We start from the raw sequence: 22,819 nt of genomic DNA, 5'->3' as shown, positions 1-22,819 counted from the left end.
ATATTTCTGTGTAATCGCTATGAAATATAGTCTGGGATTTACTGAAAGATTGGGAGGGTGAATTTATCAGTTCAATACACTGCAAGACTGCACACAAAATGGAATCTTGCTGGTAATTCCCAAATGTTATGCTGTGGAAATTGCCTCTCAGGTTCTATATCAAGACCTGGGTGCAGGATCCAAAATGTTAGATTTCAGTGGGGATTAGAAAGTTCAGATTTAGGAGGCAACAGGGAAAGACAATTTAGTTGAATTTGAGTATAGTTTCAAATCTCTGAATGTCAAAGACTTGAAAGATTTAAAAACACGTAGGATTTTCAAAAGATTAAGCTGCACCCCTAGCTTTACCTTCTTGCTGGATGTTTTGAGTTTGGGCTGCTTGCCTATGCTGCTCCTGGCATAACATCTCCCTCTCCCCCTTTCTCCTCCCCCATAAGACTGTAAAACATAGGAGCAAAATGTGGTCATTCAGCCCATCGTAAGCTCCCCCATTTGATTGTGGCTTATCTCTTTTTCCGTCTCAACCCCATTCTTCTGCCTTCTCCTTGTAACTGTTGACACCCTTACTAATCAAGAACCGGTCAATCTTCGCTTTTAAACTACCTAACCACCATCTATGGCAATAAATTCCACAGATTCACCACCCTAAAGAAATTCCTCAACATCTCCATTCTGAAGTATGTCCTTTCATTCTGAAGCTGTGCCTGCTGGTCCTTGGCTCTCCGACTACTGGAAACATCCTCTCTATGTCCACTCTATCTAATCCTTTCATTCTTCGGTGGGTTTCAATGAGATCCCCTCATCCTTCCAGCAAGTGTATGCCCAGAGCCTTCAAACACTCCTCATACGTTAACCCAATTTTCTCAGGGATCATTTTCGTTAATCGCCTCTAGACTGCCTGCAACGCCATCACATCCTTCCTCAAATTTTTAGATCAATAACTGCTCACAATATTCCAAATGTGGCCTCACCAGTTCATTAGAAACCCTCAGCATTATATCCTTACTTTTATATTCTAGTCCTCTCAAAAGGATTGCTAATATCCCATTTGCCTTCCATACTGCTGACTCAACTGCAAATTAACCTCTTGGGAATCCTGCACCAGCACTCCCAAGTCCCTTTGCACCTCCAACTTCTGAATCCTCTCTCCATTCAGAAAGTAGGCTACACCTTTATTCCTTCTATATTTCTTGAATTCAAATGTCCAATGTTATACCACCTTAGTTTCCACAAGATTACTTGAAAGATAACTACAGATTAAGATTTTTGACACAAATAATTATTCCGACATTTAATTGACCATCCTAGTCAATTTTGCTTAAGGGCTTGCAAATATTCGAGTTTACCTCTCTTAGTATTCTATCAAACTCTTCTGAAGAAAACAATCCCTTGTAGTAGCTCACATTGTGTCGTCTGATCAAAGCTGGGGTCTTCTCCCAAATGTCACTAAAATGCAGAAATCAAATAAAGGTTAAGATATTACTCTCATTACTCTCTCCACTATATATATTTATAACATGGGTGTGAAAGTTGCCTGTAATAGCTGCTTTACATTGAGTTTAGAATTGTAATTAAGTTTTGAATCAAGGGATTTTTTTCCCTATAATTCCTTAACAGCATCTAATTAGTTGTAGCTGTCAATTGTTGCTGCAACCTATCTGTCAAATTATAGACAATAGACAATAGGTGTAGTAGGCCATTCGGCCCTTCGAGCCAGCACCGCCATTCAATGTGATCATTCACAATCAGTACCCCGTTCCTGCCTTCTCCCCATACCCCCTGACTCCGCTATCTTTAAGAGCTCGATCTAGCTCTCTCTTGAAAGCATCCAGAGAATTGGCCTCCACTGCCTTCTGAGACAGAGAATTCCACAGATTTACAACTCTCTGACTGAAAACGTTTTTCCTAATTTCCGTTCAAAATGACCTACCCTTTATTCCTAAACTGTGGCCCCCTGGTTCTGGACTCCCCAACACTGGGAACATGTTTCCTGCCTCTAATGTGTCCAATCCCTTAATAATCTTATATGTTTCAATAAGATCCCCTCTCATCCGTCTAAATTCCAGTGTATACAAGCCCAGTCACTCCAGTCTTTCAACATACGACAGTCCCGTCATTCCGGGAATTAACCTAGTGGACCTACGCTGCACTCCCTCAATAGCAAGAATGTTCTTCCTCAAATTTGGAGACCAAAACTGCACACAGTACTCCAGGTGTGGTCTCACTAGGGCCCTGTACAACTGCAGAAGGACCTATTTGCTCCTATACTCAACTCCTCTTGTCATAAAGGCCAACATGTTCACACAACATGTTCGTAGGTCACACAACGGGGAATACGCCCCGATCTTTATCAACGGGGACAGTGTGGAGAGAGTGTTCAGCTTCAAGTTTCTAGGCACTCACATTTCGGAGGACCTAACATGGTCCAATAACACTGCTGCGCTGGTCAAGAGGCACAGCAACGACTGTTCTACCTAAGAACACTGAAGAAGTCTGGACTACACCAACAGCTGCTGACGACATTCTACCGCTGCACCATAGACAGCATCCTAACACATGGCATCCCTGTGTGGTACCTCAGCTGCACGGAGGCAGAAAGGAAAGCTCTTCAGCGGGTGGTCCATAGAGCTCAGAGGACCATCGGAACACAACTACCAGCCTTGGAGGGCATCTACAACACATGATGCCTCAGAAAAGCCACCAGCATCCACAAAGACTCTTCACACCCCTGCAACAGTCTGTTCGAACTCCTACCATCGGGCAGACGATACAAGGCCTTCTACACCTGCACCTCCAGACTCAGGAACAGCTTCATCCCCAGGGCCATAGCTGCTATGAACCGGTCCTGTTGAGCCGGATGGTCAAAACGCACAGTGATCCGGCACAGATCTACTTGCACTGTCTTAAAACTGTTACAATTTATTTCGTTGGGTTGTTGTTGTTTAAATGAATTAAATTATTGCATCGTATGGGAGGCGCATTCCCAATCTCGTTGTACCCCTGTACAATGACAATAAAGATATATTGTATTGTATTGTATGCAATTCAAACAAATCATAACAAAAATCTTCTATTCCCAATGCTATCCTATTCAATTACTTATAAAACATTAACACTGTTAACATGTACATCACTATATTTTGAAATTATTTGCTCTTTTAAAATTTCCAATAAACATGCATGATTAAGATCTAATAAAAGGCACAATTGCTTAATAATAGCGTTCAACCAGATGTGTACCTTCATTTTCTCTTTCTAGATTTTGGAGAATGCAATGAAAAGATGGATTAAAATTGCACGGCAACATTTGAGAGATTGGAAATGCAACCCGTCTACTTCCTGAATGCAATATCAAGAAGACCTGCCAACAGCCATCCCACTTGGTGGCTTATCTTTGGATCATGAACATACCATTATATTTCTGATATCAGTTTTCTGTGATGGCACAATGCAGAATCTGCATCCTTGGGGCAGGGAATGAGTTAGACAGGAGCACAAAACCATGGATGCTTCCACATTCACAGTGGCTCAACCAGAAATAAGTACCTTACTACCATTATGACCTTGGGCTTCATATTACTATTAATTTACCCTCTCCAACCCATTAAATGAGAGTCACATCCCACTATTAACATGCGATGGAATCTCAGCACAGAGATTAAAAGTACAGAAAGCTCCACTTCCAGCCTCTGGAATGTTAATTTGGAGGCTTATCCATGTGAGTTTGGGCATAATCAGGAAGCTGTAGCAAATCCTAACAATTAATGAGCATTCACAATCTTTTTAGACTAACGGAAGCTCAATAAATGGCCACAAACACTTAGTTGGATTGGATAGGTGGGGGAAATGATGACTCAAAGCAAGGGTCATATCCAAACAATTCTTGTGCACTTCCTAATACTTACTTTAAATGGTACAACATAACAAGCTTACCAGCACAATATGACCCATTCCATTAGGAGAAATCAAACACATGTTATCTTTTGAGACATTTTTCAGACATTATCTGAAATTATTTCAGTGCAAATATTACAATTTCAAAAGTGATTTCTGACAGTTCAATTATTGCACTTTCATCTAGCCGAGGTTATTTTAAATACTTTATTAAATGCTTGCATTTATAAAAGTTATGCTGCTATTCTGCATATACCAACCTGAAAAACTTTTTTGAAGCAACTGGTGCTATTAACCAATCAAAGAGTCTAACCGCTCTTTCCTTGCTGTTTTGTATGTGACGTAGATCCCGCAGAAGTACTGATAATGTTGGTCCTGTCCAGGGTCTTGCATCTTTGCTCTGAGCAAGGATCATAAACAAACCGTCATTATCTAGTTACTGTCAATACCATTCTACGTTTTTATAAATTTATCGTTTAAAAAAACATGAATAATGGAGGACACCTAGGACAGAAAGGTCTGTGTGGGAATGGGAAGGAGAATTAAAGTGTTTGGCAACCGGGAGATCAGGTAGGTTCAGGCGAGCTGAGCGAAGGTGCTCAGCGAAACGATCGCCTAGTCTTTCAGGCGGGCTGAGCGAAGGTTTCGCTGAACACCTTCGCTCAGCCCGCCTGAACCTACCTGATCTCCCGGTTGCCAAATACTAATTCTCCTTCCCATTCCCACACAGACCTTTCTGTCCTAGGTATCCTGCATTGTCAGAGTGAGGCTAAACACAAATTGGCAGAACAGCATCTCATATTTCGCTTGGGAAGCTTACAGCCCCGTGCAGACTTCCCAACATTTGATTTTACAAATTCATAAGTTTGAAGTCCAAAATTCAGAATTTTACATCAAAATTTATAATGCAACTTTTCAGCAAAAAAAAAGTATGCACGCCAAATGCGCATTCACGTTGCGTTACATTCATGTGTGAAAAACGACTATTATTTCCAACAGTCTGTAGTTCTTGGACTACATGTACAATGTCAGGCCTATTATGAGTATATTCTGGTATTTATAGAAAGGTTATTGAACAGAAATACTTTTTACAACACCAAGAAAAAATAGTTTTGTTTTGTTTTTTCTATTTTGCTTTTTCCTTGCACATCCCAATTCTCAACGTATTGAATAAAAGAACAATGGTCATAAAATGTATGACTAAGTTATGAAGAAAATTTCATTTAAAACTGCATACCTAATTTAATTGAAGACATACTTGCTCCAGTGGTCTTCAACAGCAAATCACAACAGTCCATGTCCGTCCCCCCCACTCCTACTCACTCCCCTTCCCCCCACTCCTCCCCCCCTAGTCCCCATTCCCTTTCCCCCCTCCCCTCCTCGCCCACCCCCTCTCCTCCCACCCCCCCCCCGCCCCCCATTCCCCACACCCCAACCCCTTCCCCTCATTCACCCACCCCATCCCTTCAATATCAACAGGCCTCATGCTATGCGGAGAGGAGAGCAGCGAGGCCAGGCCAGGCAAGAGGCGAGCGGCCAGGCTAGACCAGGGCAGGCCAGGCTAGGCGAGCGGCGGGGCAAGTGGTGAGGCATATGTTTTGCGGAAAAATGAGAGGCGAAATCGGAATGGCGGAAATGAAATAAGAAAGCAGAAACTTTCCGCCAAATTCGGAAGGGTTGGGAGGTCTGCCAGTGGTATGAATTTTGATTTCTCTCACTTCAGGTAGCCCCGGCATTCCCTCTCTCTCTCTATCCCTCCCCCACCCAAGTCACACTAGCTTCTTGTTTCCACACAACAAACAGCTAACAATGGCCTGTTTCCTTTATCATTGTTACTTTTTTGCATATCTTTTATTCATTGTTCTTTATCTCTCCACATCATCATCTATATCTCTTGTTTCCTTTATCTCTAACCAGTATGAAGAAGGGTCTCAACCCGAAACGTCACCCATTCCTGCCCTCCAGAGATGTTGCCTATCCCGCTGAGTTACTCCAACATTTTGTCTATTTTCTTGTTCAATTTGCTCAATGGAATTTAATTTTATGAGGCACAAGAGATGCTGGAATCTAGCAAAAAAAAAGGAGAGCAACTGGAACAATTCAGTAGGTTAGCAGATGAGCAGAAATGTCTTTTGTTATTTGGAATATTGAAACTATTATCTTTGATCCCGCCACAACCACCCCATTCCTGGTCTATGTCTGTGGCTGAAGAAGTGTTCACAACCTTGATATCTGTTTTGACCCCATGCTGAGCATCCAACCCTACAGACCCTCCCATGGCCAGAACCGCCTAATTCACATCTCCAATTTCATCCATTAACCCCTCTCCAAACACAGGATGTCCATTATAAAGGATGTGGATACGGTGTACTTGGAAGTCCGTGATAAAATAAGCCGATGGCAGCATGGTTTTGTGAAGGGGAGATCTTGCCTGACAAATCTGTTCGAATTCTTTGAGGAAGTAAAAAGCTGGACAGACAAAGGAGTGTAAGAAAATAACTGCAGATGCTGGTTCAAATCGAAGGTATTTATTCACAAAATGCTGGATTAACTCAGGTCAGGCAGCATCTCAGGAGAGAAGGAATGGGTGACGTTTCGAGTCGAGACCCTTCTTCAGACTGATGTCAGGGGGGCAGGACAAAGGAAGGATATAGGTGGAGACAGGAAGATAGAGGGAGAACTGGGAAGGGGGAGGGGAAGAGAGGGACAGAGGAACTATCTAAAGTTGGAGAAATCAATGTTCATACCGCTGGGCTGCAAGCTGCCCAAGCGGAATATGAGGTGCTGTTCCTCCAATTTCCGGTGGGCCTCACTATGGCACTGGAGGAGGCCCATGACAGAAAGGTCAGACTGGGAGTGGGAGGGGGTGCTCAGCCACCGGGAGATCAGGTTGGTTAAGGCGGACTGAGCGAAGGTGTTGAGCGAAACGATCGCCGAGCCTGCGTTTATAGTTCCCCAGCCCCGCACGGACTGATTTTACCTCCTACCTAAAATCCATAAACAGAACTGTCCCGGCAGACCCATTGTCTCTGCCTGCTCATATCCCACCGAACTTATTTCCACCTACCTCGACTCCATCCTATTCCCCCTGGTCAAATCCCTCCCAACCTATGTCCAAGGCACCTCACATGCTCTCCATCTCCTCGATAACATCCGGTTTCCAGGCCCCCACTCCCTCATCTTCACCATGGATGTCCAGTCACTCTACACTTCCATCCCCCACAAGGATGGTCTCAAAGCTCTCCGTTTCTTCCTCGACCGTAGAACCAGCCAATCCCTATCTACTAACACTCTCCTCCGCCTAGCAGAGCTGGTTCTTACTCTTAAAAACTTCTCCTTTGACTCCTCCCACTTCCTCCAAACCAGAGGCGTAGCTATGGGCACTCGCATGGGCCCTAGCTATGCCTGCCTCTTTGTCAGGTACGTCGAACAATCCCTGTTCCGGACGTACACTGGCCCCATCCCCGAACTCTACCTCCGCTACATCGACGACTGCATTGGTGCTGCCTCTTGTACCCATGCAGAACTCTGACTTCATACACTTCACTTCCAATTTCCATCCTGCCCTTAAATATTCTTGGACTATCTCCGACATCTCCCTCCCGTTCCTGGACCTCACCATTTCCATCACAGGAGACAGACTAGTGACTGACATCTACTATAAACCCTCTGACTCGCACAGCTATCTGGACTACACTTCTTCCCACCCTGTCTCCTGCAAAAAGTCTATCCCCTACTCCCAATTCCTCCGTCCACGCCGCATCTGCGCCCGGGATGAGGTGTTTCACACTAGGGCATCAGAGATGTCCTCATTCTTCAGGAAATGGGGCTTCCCCGTTTCCTGAAGAATAGAGGCTATAATAGCCTCTATTATAGATGAGGCTCTCACTAGGGTCTCTTCTACATTCGGCAGCTCCGCTCTTGATCCCCCCTCCCTCCATTCGTAACAAGGACAGAATCCCCCTTGTTCTCACCTTCCACCTCACCAGCCAGCGTATCCAACAAATCATCCGGCAACATTTCCATCACCTACAACGGGACCCCACCACTGGTCACATCTTCCCATCCCCTCCCCTTTCTGCGTTCCGCAGAGACTGTTCCCTCCGTAACTCCCTGGTCCACTCGTCCCTTCCTACCCAAACCACCCCATCCCCGGGGACTTTCCCCTGCAACCGCAGGAGATGCAACACCTGTCCCTTTACCTCCCCCCTCAACTCCATCCAAGGACCCAAGCAGTTCACCTGCACCTCCTCCAACCTCATCTATTGCGTCCGCTGCTCTAGATGTCTACTTCTTTACATCGGCGAAAACAAACGCAGGCTCGGCGATCGTTTCCCTCAACACCTTCGCTCAGTCCGCCTTAACCAACCCTGATCTCCCGGTGGCTGAGCACTTCAACTCCCCCTCCCACTCTCAGTCCGACCTTTCTGTCATGGGCCTCCTCCAGTGCCATAGTGAGGCCCACCGGAAATTGGAGGAACAGCGCCTCATATTCCGCTTGGGCAGCTTGCAGCCCAGCAGTATGAACATTGACTTCTCCAACTTTAGATAGTTCCTCTGTCCCTCTCTTCCCCTCCCCCTTCCCAGTTCTCCCTCTATCTTCCTGTCTCCACCTATATCCTTCCTTTGTCCCGCACCCCTGACATCAGTCTGAAGAAGGGTCTCGACCTGAAACGTCACCCATTCCTTCTCTCCTGAGATGCTGCCTGACCTGCTGAGTTAATCCAGCATTTTGTGGACAAAGGAGAGTCAGTGGATGTTGTTTACCTAGATTTTCAGAAAGCCTTTGATAAAGTGCCGCACATGAGGCTGCTAAAGAAGATGAGCCCATGGTATCAAAGGGAAGATACTGGCATGCATAGCAGGTTGACTGGATGGCAGAAGGCAAAGAGTGGCAATAAAGGGAGCATTTTCTTGTTGTCTGTCAGTGTCTAGCAGGGGTCAGTGCTGGGGCCGCTACTCTTCAGGTTATATATTAATGATTTGGATGAGTGGATTGAAGGCTTTGTGGCCAAGTTTGCAGATGATACAAAGATAGGAGGAACAGGTAATGTTGAGAACACTGCAGGGACTCTGCAGAAGGACTTGGACAGGTCGGGAGAGTGGGCAGAGAAGTGGCAGATGGAATACAGAGTAGCAAAGTGTGGAGTCATAATTTTGGTAGTAGGAATAAAGGCGTAGACCATTTTCTAAATGGGGAGAGAATCCAGAAATTGGAGGTGCAAAGAGACTTGGGAGTGCTGGTGCAGGATTCCCAAAAAGTTAATTTGCAAGTCAAATCGGTAGTAAGGAAGGCAAACATAATGCTAGCATTTATTTCCAAGAGGACTAGAATACAAAAACAGGGATGTAAGCCGCTGGTCAGACTGCCTTTAGAGATTTATGAGCAATTTTGGGCCCCAAATCTGACGTGCTGGCGCTGGAGAGGGTCCAGAGGGGGGTTACGAGAATGATCCCAGGAATGTGTGGGTGAACATATGATAAGCACTTGACGGCAATGGACCTCTACTTGCTAGAGTTTAGTGGAATGAGGGGGGACCTCATTGAAACTTACCGAATAGTGAAAATAAACAACTAATAGAGTTTGCTGCCAAAATTCAAGCCTTATGCAAGTTTTCAAGAGAGAGATTAACATTTCAATTATTCTGATTTCTGGCTAGTTTTATGGGAGAAAATAGGGGAAAGAAAATTGCAGAAAGCTGCACTGTGCATATTTTATGATCCTGGTCTGGAACAAAGGTAGTGACAGTGACACCAAGCATCTGCATATTTTGGTACTCTGTCTCAATAAATGAGTTGATTCTGCATAATATTTTATGTACATAAGAAAATCCAGTCCAAAGGATAAAACCCTAATACTTAGAATGTCCTCACCTCAAGAGTTTCTTCATTCCTTTCCATATTTTAACAGTAACTGGGAATATTTCTGTTCTTCTCCAAAATCTTAGAGACATTAGTTAATGAAATTATTAACTGGGTAAAGTGTGTTATCTTCATACGAATATTTGTGAAGATCCCTGCTGTACAATTGGTGTGATGCTAGACCACTGTAATTCCAACAGTTGACGGAATGACATCAAATGTCATTAAACTGATCACGTTTTAAGTTCCATTGTCATTGCTCAAGTTGTACTGTCATTGCTCTTCTGCAATAAAATTCCATTTAAAATAGGCAAATAATTCTGACATTCAAAAGATTGAAATACAGTCAAGAAAAAAGTCTTCATAAACAATAGAAAGGCACTTTCAAACTTGTTACCCATGATTCTAAGCATTACAAATCTGCATCTCCTGGCAACGGGTTGTTGCCATGGCAACATCACAATCAAATTAAAGCAAGAACACGTGGCGCGTATTATGGTTAAAATCGTAGCAATGTTCAAGGCAATCCAATTAAGAAAAAACAGATTTCAGCAATGTTTGGAGGAACAAGTCTTTGATATGTACGGAAACGGAATTTATGTGTCCAAAACAAGTTAGTGAAACATTAATTCAGGCCTGCTTTTCGTTTGCTTGATCAATTTAATACTGTCTCTGTGCGAACTCTTCAATTTATGGAATCCAGGGATCTTGATGAACAACCAAATTCCAAGTATACCTAAACAAGCACTGCCAGTGTTTAACCATTTAATAATCACTGTTTAACAATACTAGTTCAACACGTTTTATTCATCAACTAGAATCTTATCATCATGGCTTCAGATCCTACATCAAAATACTATCAGAGGAGTGAGATATTTTTACGTTATATATGTAATGTACAATCTTGAGCCCATGCCAACTTCAAAAATAAAACCTAAGCCCTATACTCTGGACAATGAGATGAACAAAAATATTTCAAAATAAATTGTGATTTAACCACTCCAAACTTCCATCTATAAAAACTATTTAAAAAATAATTAGACCACAAAAATTAATCAAATGATTATCCAGATATTGTTTTTCCTTCCACTAAGCTGTACTAGCATTGAATTCCAGACCTTCTCCACTACTTGGGTGAAAATCCATCTTTGTTGCCCTCTAGTTCTTCTACTAACAATATTAAATCTATAGTCTAATTTTTGTCCTATCTCGTAAGCAAAATAGATTCACCCCATTAATCTTATTTAGGCATTTCAATTTTGTACACCTCATTTAAAATCCCACTTCCCAAGAATGCCACCTCAATATTTCCAACTTTCCACAAAGCTCAAAATCTCCAGGTCTGATATCACCTTTCAAACTTCTTCTGAAGTATCTCACGTTACCCCATCCTTTGTACAATGCGAGTACCAGAGCAAAAGTAACACTCAAGCTACTACTTCATATAATGCTAATATGACATCCCTGCATTTATATTCTATTGTTAAACCAATGATAAGCAAATATTCTTTATGACTTAATGACCATCTTATCTATCTGTCCTGGTTTCTTCAGGGAATGATAGGAATGTATTTCAAGATCTCAATCAGTTCCTGCCTTCTTCCCATACCCCCTGACTCCACTATCCTTAAGAGCTCTATCTAGCTCTCTCTTGAATACATTCGGAGAATTGGCCTCCACTGCCTTCTGAGGCAGTGAATTCCACAGATTTACAGCTCTCTGACTGAAAAAGCTTTTCCTCATCTCCGTTCTAAATGGCCTACCCCTTATTCTTAAACTGTGGCCTCTGGTTCTGGACTCCCCCAACATTGGGAACATGTTTCCTGCCTCTAACATGTCCAACCCCTTAATAAACTTATACGTTTCGATAAGATCCCCTCTCATCCTTCTAAATTCCAGTGTATACAAGCATAGTCGCTCCAGTCTTTCAACTGGGTCCAGTCAAAACCCAACTTCCTGGGTGACGTTTCAGGTCAGACCCTTCTTATGCAGAGGGAGTTTTACTGGGTTACAAAGATCTCACTCTATGCAATTTTGATATTTGTAGGAAGTTAACAAGTGATCGGCCACAGATTCCCACAATGGGGTTTTACCAATACTCGATACAAATGGCAGTAAGTTTCCCTTACCTTTTCGCTCTATCTACTGCTGGATATAAAGTAGAAAATCTTTTCAAATCCTACTTGCAGTTCCCTATTTAGAGCAGGTTAACACCATAATCACCATTTCAATGTGTAGCCTGTGAGCCACGCTAATTACTGGCAATGAGATTTAACTCAGGAACAATTGTGAACAAATTGAGGAAGACCCACCTTGGATGGTTGGCTGGGTATATCTATCCTGGAAGCTGCTGTACTCTCTCTTTGCGAATGGTCTGACAGTTCATTATTGAAGGATGCAGCAGCTTTCCTAGACTTTGGTGTCATCCTTTTAATTTTATTCATCCTTTTACTGTTTATTTTTCTTTTAGCACCACGACTTGTAGGTTTTTTCTCAGCGCAGTCGATGTTCCTTTGCAATAATGTAGATTCATTCACAACTGCAAGAGTGCCTGTTGTTGGGATCATTTTAACTTTCAAATATTTACGCTTTTTCTTGATCAACATGCGCCTCCTGGACAAATGTGAATACTTTTTTTGTTCACGCCTTGTTGCTAAAATTCCATTGGCCTGCAATAAATAGTTGTTTGTTAGAGAATAAGCAGAAATTCTAAAATATTAACACAGTTTAAATTATTGTACAGTGAAAAGCTTTTGCTGCGTGCTGTCCAGTCAGCAGGACAATACACGATTACAATTGAACCATTTACAGCCTATAGATACGTAAAAGAATAATATTTTGTGCAAGGTAAAACAAGCAAAGTCTGACATTAATATTATAGTTTCAAGCCTTACAGAGTTTAATGCAAACACTGGAAACTTTGGTAACCAGGTTGGTTAATGAAGGACACTTTGACTGATTTTCCTCAATTGTCGCAGCACCATGCATGCCATATTGATCTCTGCTCTATATTAAGAGGATAATCCATGGCTTCCAATCCTGATCACTATGCATGGCCATAATAATTATAACTTTGAATTGAAATATTACTAACAAAATCCGATGCTGTTTTATTAAAACTAGTTCATGAAGTAGGTTTAATTTGATTTCATCTCTGGGATCAAACATTGATCTGAAATGAACTGTAAACTGTTTCATAACTGTTCTTGGCAGGCAGAAGTCCTGCCAAACATTCAGAATCAAATTGCTAAATAAGGGTTAGGTAAAATAGGGACATCGCAGTGAAGGTAACTGGCCATGGTCAGGCTTTTTTTTAACAGTTCAAAAAAGCAGTCACAACAATTACACATCTTTCGAAATCATTCGTGAGGATCGGGATTAAGCACATTGGCTTCATGATTCGAAATCATAGGCTTAAGCATCTTAAAACCATTTTGAAAATCTGAAAAGTAAATTGTTAAAGGTATGCATATTATTTTGTGAACATATATGCAGCTGTCAGCACAAATGTCACAGCTTGCTCACAAAGCACACTGGTAATCTTACTCCAGGTGATCCAACCAGGGCTAAAGCATATGTTTTTCAAATTTTTCTGGACAAAATGAAAATGATTCTAGACATAAGTAATGCTTCTAGCATCACGTTAGTGTGGATAGTAAGTCAACCATCAGCATTTTGTGAAATAACTGATACAACGACTGAACAGTCAATTCAAGTGCAATCGCTATTAGGAACATCAAGTTGGAGCCATCTGATTCTTGGAGTCTTTATTAAATTCGCTTTCCCAAGAACAATCACCTTTTGGTCTTTAAATAAATTATCAACATAGTTTTTGATTAGATATGAACTAAAATGCTTTTGCCTGTCATTTGTCTCAAAAGTTTATTTTTTAACTTGAGTTATGGTTTCAGGATACTTATTAAAAGATGATGAGTTTCAGTATAAGTGTATCCGGGTAAATTAAAAAAATCACTTCTGATAGAATTGTGTAATTGGATTACACTACTGAGAAATTGAACAACTAAGTTCACCAACTGCAATATCGCTTGGCCAACAAACTCTTTCTCGGATGCGAAAACTTGCCTATGTGTTTCAATTCCATATATCTGAAACTTGCCATGGCACATTGACCATTAGGGGAATCAGGGGTTGGTAATGGAGAGGAAAGTGCCAAATAGTGCGGTATAAGAAATAAGATGGAAAAAGGGGAAAAGATGGAGGTGAGGAGGGAATGTATTGGGAATTATGTATGAAGGAACTGTAGATGTTGGTTTACACCAAAGGTACGCACAAAATGCTGGAGTAACTCAGCAGAACAAGCAGCATCTCTGGAGAGAAGGAATGGGTGACGTTTAAGGTCGGGACCCTTCTTCGGACTGGGAATTGTGGATTGTAGGGGATGCATCGGGCTTGAATGTGTTGGGGAGATTGATTGATTGAAAGATCTCGACCCGAAACGTCACCCATTCCTTCTCTCCCGAGATGCTGCCTGACCTGCTGAGTTACTCCAGCATTTTGTGAATAAATGGAAATAGGCCCTTTGGCCCACCGAGTCCATGCCAACCATCAATCACTCGTTCATACTAGTTCTACATTATCCCAATTTCACATCCAATCCCTACACATTAGGGGCAATTTAGAGGTCAATTAATCTACAAACTGGAACCTCTTTGGGATGTAGGAGGAAACCAGAGCACACGGATGAAACCTAAGTGGTCACAGGGAAAATGCGCAAACTCCACATAGGTAGCACCCGAGCTCTCGGTCAGACCCGTGTATCTTGCGTTGTGAGGCAGCAGCTCTGCCAGCTGCCATCTTTTTAAAAACAAACAGGAGTGTCAACGTGTAGAGATGGAACATGTTGGGGGAGGGGGGACATTTTGGGGATTGGCAGGGGTAAAAGTGATGGGGGAGGATGAAGATGCTGGGGGTTGACTGCGTTGCGGGATGCGAATGGTTTTGGTCAGGGGGAGGGGGTGCAATTACCGTGGGAGGGGCTGTAACTTAGTGGCAGGGCTGGTAGTGTGGTTGTCTGATTAACTAATTAATTTATTGCATCGTATGGAAGTCGCATTCCCAATCTCGTTGTACTCCTGTACAATGACAATGTATTGTCCCTCAGGGACGGGCATTATATAAGGAGGGGAAGGCAAGTTTCGATGGGTCGGTTGTCCGTGGAGGAGGCAGTAGTAGTCCGTGGGAGGGGAGGGGAGGGGTTGTTACCGGGAGTGGCCCCGGCCCCGGCCACACTGACTGCCCTGGCCGGCCACACTGATTGCCCTGGCCGGATACACTGGCCTATCCGGGATGCCGATGCTCCAGCCCCGGCCACACTGACCTGGCCGGGATATCTTGGCCCAAGCCTGGCCACGCAGACTGACCCCGCTGACTGACCTGACCCGGGGGGCCCTTCTTCTCCGCTAGGGTCCGGTACACGGAGAACGCCGACACACGAGGCGCCGCCATCGCTGCACGTTCACACGCCGCTGCGTCATGACGTTCAGAGGCCCCGCCCACGCGCGGGAGGTCGGCAGCGGGGCCGTGACGTCACCTGCCGCGGTTACAGAGACTCAACCCGCGCGTTAACCATTGCACCCCCTCAACCCCACACTGACCCACCCCACCCCACACTGCCCCACCCCCTCAACTCCACACTGCCCCACCCACCCACACTGACCCACCCCACACTGCCCCACCCCCTCAACTCCACACTGCCCCACCCACCCACACTGACCCACCCCACCCCCTCAACCCCACACTGCCCCACTCCCTCAACCCCACACTGACCCGCCCCACCCCCTCAACCCCACACTGCCCCACCCCCTCAACCCCACACTGACCCGCCCCACCCCCTCAACCCCACACTGACCCACCCCACCCCCACACAGACCCGCCCCACCCCCTCAACCCCACACTGACCCACCCCGCCCCACCCCCTCAACTCCACACTGCCCCACCCACCCCCTCAACCCCACACTGACCCACCCCACCCCCTCAACCCCACACTGACCCACCCCCTCAACCCCACACTGACCTGCCCCACCCCCTCAACCCCACACAGACCCGCCCCACCCCCTCAACCCCACACAGACCCGCCCCACCCCCACAACCCCACACAGACCCGCCCCAGCCCCTCAACCCGCACACTGACCCACCGCACCCCTCAACCCACACACTGACCCACCCCACCCTCTCAACCCGCACACTGACCCGCCCCGGCCCCTCAACCCACACACTGACCCACCCCCTCAACCCACACACTGACCCACCCCCTCAACCCGCACACTGACCCGCCCCACCGCACCCCTTCAACCCGCACACTGACCCGCCCCGGCCCACCCCCTCAACCCGCACACTTCCCCACCCCACCCCCTCAACCCGCACACTCACCCACCCCACCCCCTCAACCCGCCCACTGACCCACCCCCTCAACCCGCCCACTGCCCCACCCCCTCAACCCGCCCACTGACCCACCCCCTCAACCCGCACACTGACCCGCCCCACCCCCTCAACCCGCACCCACCCCACCCCCTCAACCCGCACACTGCCCCACCCCCTCAACCCGCCCACTGACCCACCCCCTCAACTCGCACACTGCCCGGGTCACCCCCTCAACCCGCACACTGGCCCACCCCACCGCACCCCCTCAACCCGCACACTGACCCGCCCCAGCCCACCCCCTCAACCCGCACACTTCCCCACCCCACCCCCTCAACCCGCACACTCACCCACCCCACCCCCTCAACCCGCCCACTGACCCACCCCCTCAACCTGCCCACTGACCCACCCCCTCAACCCGCACACTGCCCCACCCCCTCAACCCGCCCACTGACCCACTCCCTCAACCCGCACACTGCCCCACCCCACCTCCTCAACCCGCAGTTGAGTGTCTCCAGCAGTTTCTGTCTTTATTTAAATTTTCCAACATTCATAATGTTCTGATTCTACAATGTTTTGTTTTGCACAATACTGCTTTTGGTTTTTTTTCTCTTTTTCTTTCCATGTTTGTATTCGTAGCCTTCTATTTACATCTCTTCCAGATTCTCTACAATTTACATCTCCGCATTTCCCCTCAGTTGACACCGTCAACACTTGTGTTATTCAATTTCCTCTGATCTCCATCCTGTCATTCTGGAGTTTAAAATCACTGTGTGTGATGCAAATGTGATGATCTCGGAAGTTCCAGTGAGATAAACAGACTGAGATATACTCCACTATTGCGTCAATATAGATATATTGACTGGGACCTGTTTGCACAACAGGCCACCTACGGTTCAGAGGTAGACTTGGAGGAATACGCATCCACTGTGCTCTCCTACATCAACTGCTGTGTGGAGAATGTCACGGAGGACAAGGAGATAAATATGTTCCCAAACCGGAAACCCTGGATGAACAAGGAGGTACAGAACCTGCTGAGGGCACGCAACAATGCCTTTAAATCTGGTGACACTTCAGCATACAGTGTTGCCAGATCACACCTGAGCAAAGGTATTAAAAGAGCCAAAGACACCCATAGGCAACGGGTGGAAGACCACTTCAACACCACGGACACCAGAAGCATGTGGCAGGGTGTCAGGGACATCACTGGCTACAAGAGCAGCCCTGCCTGCCCCACAGCGATATGGCACTGACCAACGAGCTTAACACCTTCTTTGCCCGCTTTGAAACTGGCAAAACCACCTTGAGTGAAAGAACCCCAGCCGAGGCGGTGGGACAGGTCTTGCAACTGAGCACACAGGAGGTACAACGCGCTCTGCAAAGGGTCAACCCACGCAAGGCTGCAGGACCGGATGGAGTTCAAGGAAGGGTACTGAAGGACTGTGCTGAACAGCTGGCTGAAGTATTCACCAGGATCTTTAACCTGTCATTATCTCTGGCTACGGTCCCCAAGTGCCTGAAGTCGGCTATCATAGTTCCGGTGCCGAAAAAAGCAAAGATCTCCAACCTGAACGACTACCGCCCGGTTGCCCTAACGCCGATAGTCATGAAGTGCTTTGAGAGGCTGGTCCTCTCACACATCAAATCCAGCATCCCTGACTCACTGGACCCACATCAATTTGCATACAGGGCAAATAGATCCACAGAGGACGCCATCTCTCTGGCTCTTCACACTGTCCTGACTCACCTAGAGAGACAGGGCACATACGTGAGGATGCTATTCATAGACTATAGCTCCGCCTTCAACACGGTCATCCCCACCAAGCTCATCACCAAACTCCACCAGCTTGGCCTCAGCTCGTCATTATGTGACTGGATCCTGGACTTCCTGCTGGAACGACCGCAGGCAGTGAGAATGGGCCCGCACCTGTCCTCCACTATCACCCTGAGTACCGGCACACCACAGGGCTGTGTTCTGAGCCCCATGCTCTACTCCCTCTTCACACACGACTGTGTTCCTGCATTCGACACCAACACCATTGTCAAGTTTGCAGATGACACAACGGTGATCGGGCTGATCACCAACGGGGATGAAACAAACTATAGAGCGGAGGTGCAGAACCTGGCGGATTGGTGCTCGGATAACAACCTGTCCCTAAATACCACCAAGACCAAGGAGCTGATCATCAACTTCCGTAGGTCACATAACGGGGAATATGCCCCGATCTCTATCAACGGGGACAGTGTGGAGAGAGTGTCCAGCTTCAAGTTTCTGGGCACTCACATTTCGGAGGACCTAACATGGTCCAATAACACTGCTGCGCTGGTCAAGAAGGCACAACAAAGACTGTTCTACTTAAGAACACTGAAAAAGTCTGGTCTACCCCAACAGCTGCTGACGACCTTCTACCGCTGCACCATAGAGAGCATCCTAACGCATGGCATCCCTGTGTGGTACCTCAGCTGCACGGAGGCAGAAAGGAAAGCTCTACAGCGGGTAGTCCATAGAGCTCAGAGGGCCATCGGGACACAGCTACCAGACTTGGAGGGCATCTACAACACACGATGCCTCAGAAAAGCCACCAGCATCCACAAAGACTCTTTACACCCCTGCAACAGTCTGTTCGAACTCCTTCCATCGGGCAGACGATACAAGGCCTTCTATGCCCGCACCTCCAGGCTCAGGAACAGCTTCATCCCCAGGGCCATAGCTGCTATGAACCGGTCCTGCTGAGCCGGATGGCCACAACGCATAGATCAACTTGCACTTTACCCTGCCCAAAACTGTTACAACTGTTTCGTTTCGTTGGGTTGCTGCTGTCTAAATTACCTAAATTATTGCATCGTATGGGAGGCGCATTCCCAATCTCGTTGTATCCCTGGGTACAATGACAATAAAGATATATTGTATTGTATTGTATTGTATTGTATCTAGAGAAATAGGCAGAAAATACCAAAATACTACCACCGCTAGATATCTGAAATAAAAGCAGAAAAGGGAAAGAACATCACAAGACAGTAGGGAGAGAGTAGAATAGATAAAATTGGCCAAATAAGTCTTTCTGAATTCTACGATTCTATAAAAATAAGCAGGGTCAGTGATTTGTAGACAGGCTTGCATTGTTCCTTTATTTCACCTTTTTTGGAAATCCTATTTCCTCAATTGAAATCAGGGAGCATGTAACATTGTGAGCCACACGTGCAAAGTCACTGCCTGAACAGGAATTTAATTTTGTGTGTTTCTGGTGGGGCACATTAATTATTAAACAAATAATTGCTTTATCAATGCATCCTTAATGTGCTTACAATTGATCAGGGGCACCGGCAAGCACCCATTCACCAGCACACGCCTGCTAAAATGTAACATCTTGAAATACTTGATACCCAGTAGTAGTCCAGTACTGAATAACAACATACAATGAACTATTTATTTTGATGCATTTAAATTCAGGCCAATGAAAGTTTAGAGATACAGCGCGGAAACAGGCCCTTCGGCCCACCGGGTCCGCACCGACCAGCGATCCCCGCACATGAACACTATCCTACACCCACGAGGAACAATTTTTATTTTTACCAAGCCAATTAACCTACAAACCTATACGTCTTTGGAGTGTGGGAGGAAACCGAAGACCTCGGAGAAAACCCACGCAGGTCACGGGGAGAACGTACAAACTCTGTACAGACAGCACCCGTAGTCGGGATTGAACCCGGGTCTCCGACGCATCATTCGATGTAAGGCAGCAACTCTACCGCTGCGCCACCATGATTGCAATTTGTGGAGTTAAGCATCGTGGTCTCTCAAGAGAAGCAGCTAATTGCACACTGCTTTTACATTGTCCATGACTCTACTTGAGTAACCCGCATGTTGAGGGTGGTTTCAATTATATCGATCTCCCGCAGAGCTCACTGTATTTTCCCAGTTACTTCTGTTTAATGTTATACAACAGCAACACTTCCAAGGCTGACCTTGTCAAATGTGGGTTTTTTTTTGTCTGAGGAACAATTATTAACATCCTACCTCAAAAATCACAGCCTGGATTTTTACAGACCCGAGTGCAATCTGACTTCCAATGTGAAAATTGTCATGGTGATCAATAAATTCTGGCCAAGTTAATTGGTCTTTGAAAAGCATTGTAGCCCAACACTTTAAAAATGTTAAAAACAGTTAAAAATGGATGAATACATTCATTGTGAACTATTCACGGGGGATAGGGGCACAGACAATAGACAATAGGTGCAGGAGGAGGCCATTCGGCCCTTCGAGCCAGCACCGCCATTCAATGTGATCATGGCTGAACATTCTCCCCACAAATAACAAAAAAAAAACACAGATGCCATTAAGGATACTGGGAATGCCACTAAGACTACAATGACAGACAGCAGTCAACTCCATGGATATAACAACTTTGATGTTTCAGCTTCAATATTTCAGCTCGTTGAAGCAATAGTAGTTCTGGCCCCACATTCCAGGCCCTGACTCCGGCCTCTCACCCCAGATCCCAGCTCCGACCTCTCAGAAAGGAGAAAACTTGCAGGTGGTACAGTTCCCAAGTGACTGCAGCACCTTTCCCTTCTTGGTGATATAGATTACAGACATTGCACATTGTTGTCAAAATAATCTGCGTGAGTAGCTGCAGTGCATTTTATACAATGTGTAGGAAAGAACTACAGATGGTTTAAATCGAAGATAGACATAAAATGCTGGAGTCTCGACCCGAAACGTCACCAATTCCTTCTCTCCATAGATGCCGCCTGTCCTGCTGAGTTACTCCAGCATTTTGTGTCTATCTGTGCATTTTATACATGCAGATGCCCAGTCAACTACCCCACCCAGGTGAGAAACCAGGTGAAGATAATGTAATTGAATCATGTTGAACGCCTGTTATCTCTGTGGCAGGAATGCTACTTGCCGCTTGTCAATGTCTCCCTGCATGTTGTCCATATCCTGCTACATGCGGGCTTACATTGCTTCATTATTGAGGAGATTCAAACGGTATTGGATATTGTGAAATCATTAACAAATATCACCATTTCTGACATGATGGAAAGATAATTGTTAAAGCAGCTGAAGATGGTTGAGCCAATGACACTGCCCTCAGGAATACATGCAGTAATATCCTTCCATTGTGCAAAATAATGACCCCAGCTTTTGACTTCAGTTTTACAGAGCTGTCAGCCCTCTCACACCTCCTTTGGAATTCGGATCCCCATTTGGACCAAGGCTGTGACATGGTTTTGAGCCAAGGTGTCCTGCCAAAACCTAATATAAGCATCAACAAGCAGATGATTGGAAAATAAGTGTAGCTTGAAAGCATTGTTAATGCTGCAGATTGAGAATAGAGAGATTGCAAAGTAAGTAGCAAGCCCGGACATGTCCTGTTTTGTGAGAAGAGGACATACCCGGGCAATGTTTTCACATTATTGGGTGGATGTAACTGTATTGGTGCAGCTTAGCTGGACGCACAGCTGGTTCTGGAGTGCATATCTTCAGTACTGCTGCTGGATTGTCGCCGGATTCCATTATCTTTGCTGTATCTGGATATCAAGTAGAATTAATACAATTGAAAGAACTAGCTTCGATGATGCAGGGGATCTCAAGTGGACGCTGCTGGATGAATTTGGCAACAAATGCTTTAGGTTTGTTTTTAACATCCAAAGGCACTACCTCCTGAAGACTGCATCTATCATTAAGAATCTCCACTGTCTGGACCACGCCCTCTCGTCACTATCACCATCAGGCAGAATGTCCAGAAGCCGGAAGTCCCATACCTCCAGGTTCAGGAACAGCTACTTTCCTACTGTGGAACAGCTACTTTCCATCTTATTCTGTGAACAGATCTATTGAGACGCATACTGACTAACACCTCTGTGCATCTTTCTTTGCTGGGACAACATGGGGGACCTCTACTCGATAGCTATTAATTGTTTTTAATCTATTGTTGTTGATTTCAGGTAATTATTTATGTGAAAGATATCATCCTAATTTTATACACCACTGTAAGATCAGCCCTCAGTCTCATGCACGCTGAAGAATAAAGTCCTAGCCTGCCCAACCTCTCCCCATAACTTAATCCCTGGAGCGCTGGGAGTATCCTCATCAATCGTTTCTGCACTCTTTCCATCTTAATGGCATCTTTCCTACAGCAGGGTGATCAAAACTGAATGCAAAACTCCAAGTATAGCATCACCAACATTTTATACAACTGTAACATATTGTTCCAACTTCCAACTTCTATACTAATTTCCCTAAATGATGAAGGCCAGCATGCCAAAGGCCTTCTTCACCAGCCTATCTACCTGTGGTGCCACTTTCAGAGAATTATACACTTGCACTCCTTGATCCTCTGATCTACAACACTTTCCAGTCACCTTGCTCCCTCGTGCCATTAGATCAAGACCTTTTTCTGTGAAATCTGTGTAGTAGTTGGAGTTGGAGTGTGGCATCTTCCCGCACAATATGAAAATGCAACATTCCCACTAACTTCTGGGAATCTCTGGTCCATGTCCACTCAAAGTGGAAAAGGAGCATTTGTTACTCCAGCGCTTTGTCTTTTTTGTAAATCACCAGCACCTGCAGTTACCAGTGTTGCAGTGCTAATTTTTTAGGTGCCGGAGCTGTCACTGGTGCTGGAGCGGCTGCTGTTAAATTCCCCGCTGGTTAAAATTCCCCGCTGTTTATTTTAGC

At 45.4% G+C, this 22,819-nt stretch overlaps 1 protein-coding gene across 1 annotated transcript in view; it reads right to left on the bottom strand.

The window, feature by feature from the left end:
* The window catches only part of riox1 (ribosomal oxygenase 1), a 69,343-nt gene extending 54,102 nt beyond the window's left edge, over nt 1-15,241 (bottom strand). Inside the window, exons 1-4 of the mRNA XM_078405875.1 lie at nt 15,151-15,241; nt 12,069-12,425; nt 4,155-4,294; nt 1,347-1,446 (exon numbers count right to left, since the gene is read on the bottom strand). Coding sequence (XP_078262001.1) covers nt 1,347-1,446; nt 4,155-4,294; nt 12,069-12,425; nt 15,151-15,222 — 669 coding nt within the window. The 5' untranslated portion in view covers nt 15,223-15,241. The remainder of the gene's footprint in view (nt 1-1,346; nt 1,447-4,154; nt 4,295-12,068; nt 12,426-15,150) is intronic.
* Between the last annotated feature and the right edge of the window lie 7,578 nt (nt 15,242-22,819).

Source organism: Rhinoraja longicauda, chromosome 9, assembly GCF_053455715.1.
Source record: "Rhinoraja longicauda isolate Sanriku21f chromosome 9, sRhiLon1.1, whole genome shotgun sequence".
In the NCBI taxonomy this organism is placed as follows: domain Eukaryota; kingdom Metazoa; phylum Chordata; class Chondrichthyes; order Rajiformes; family Arhynchobatidae; genus Rhinoraja; species Rhinoraja longicauda.
Note: the sequence above shows the minus strand (reverse complement) of the source record. Positions and strands in the feature narration are given on the sequence as shown.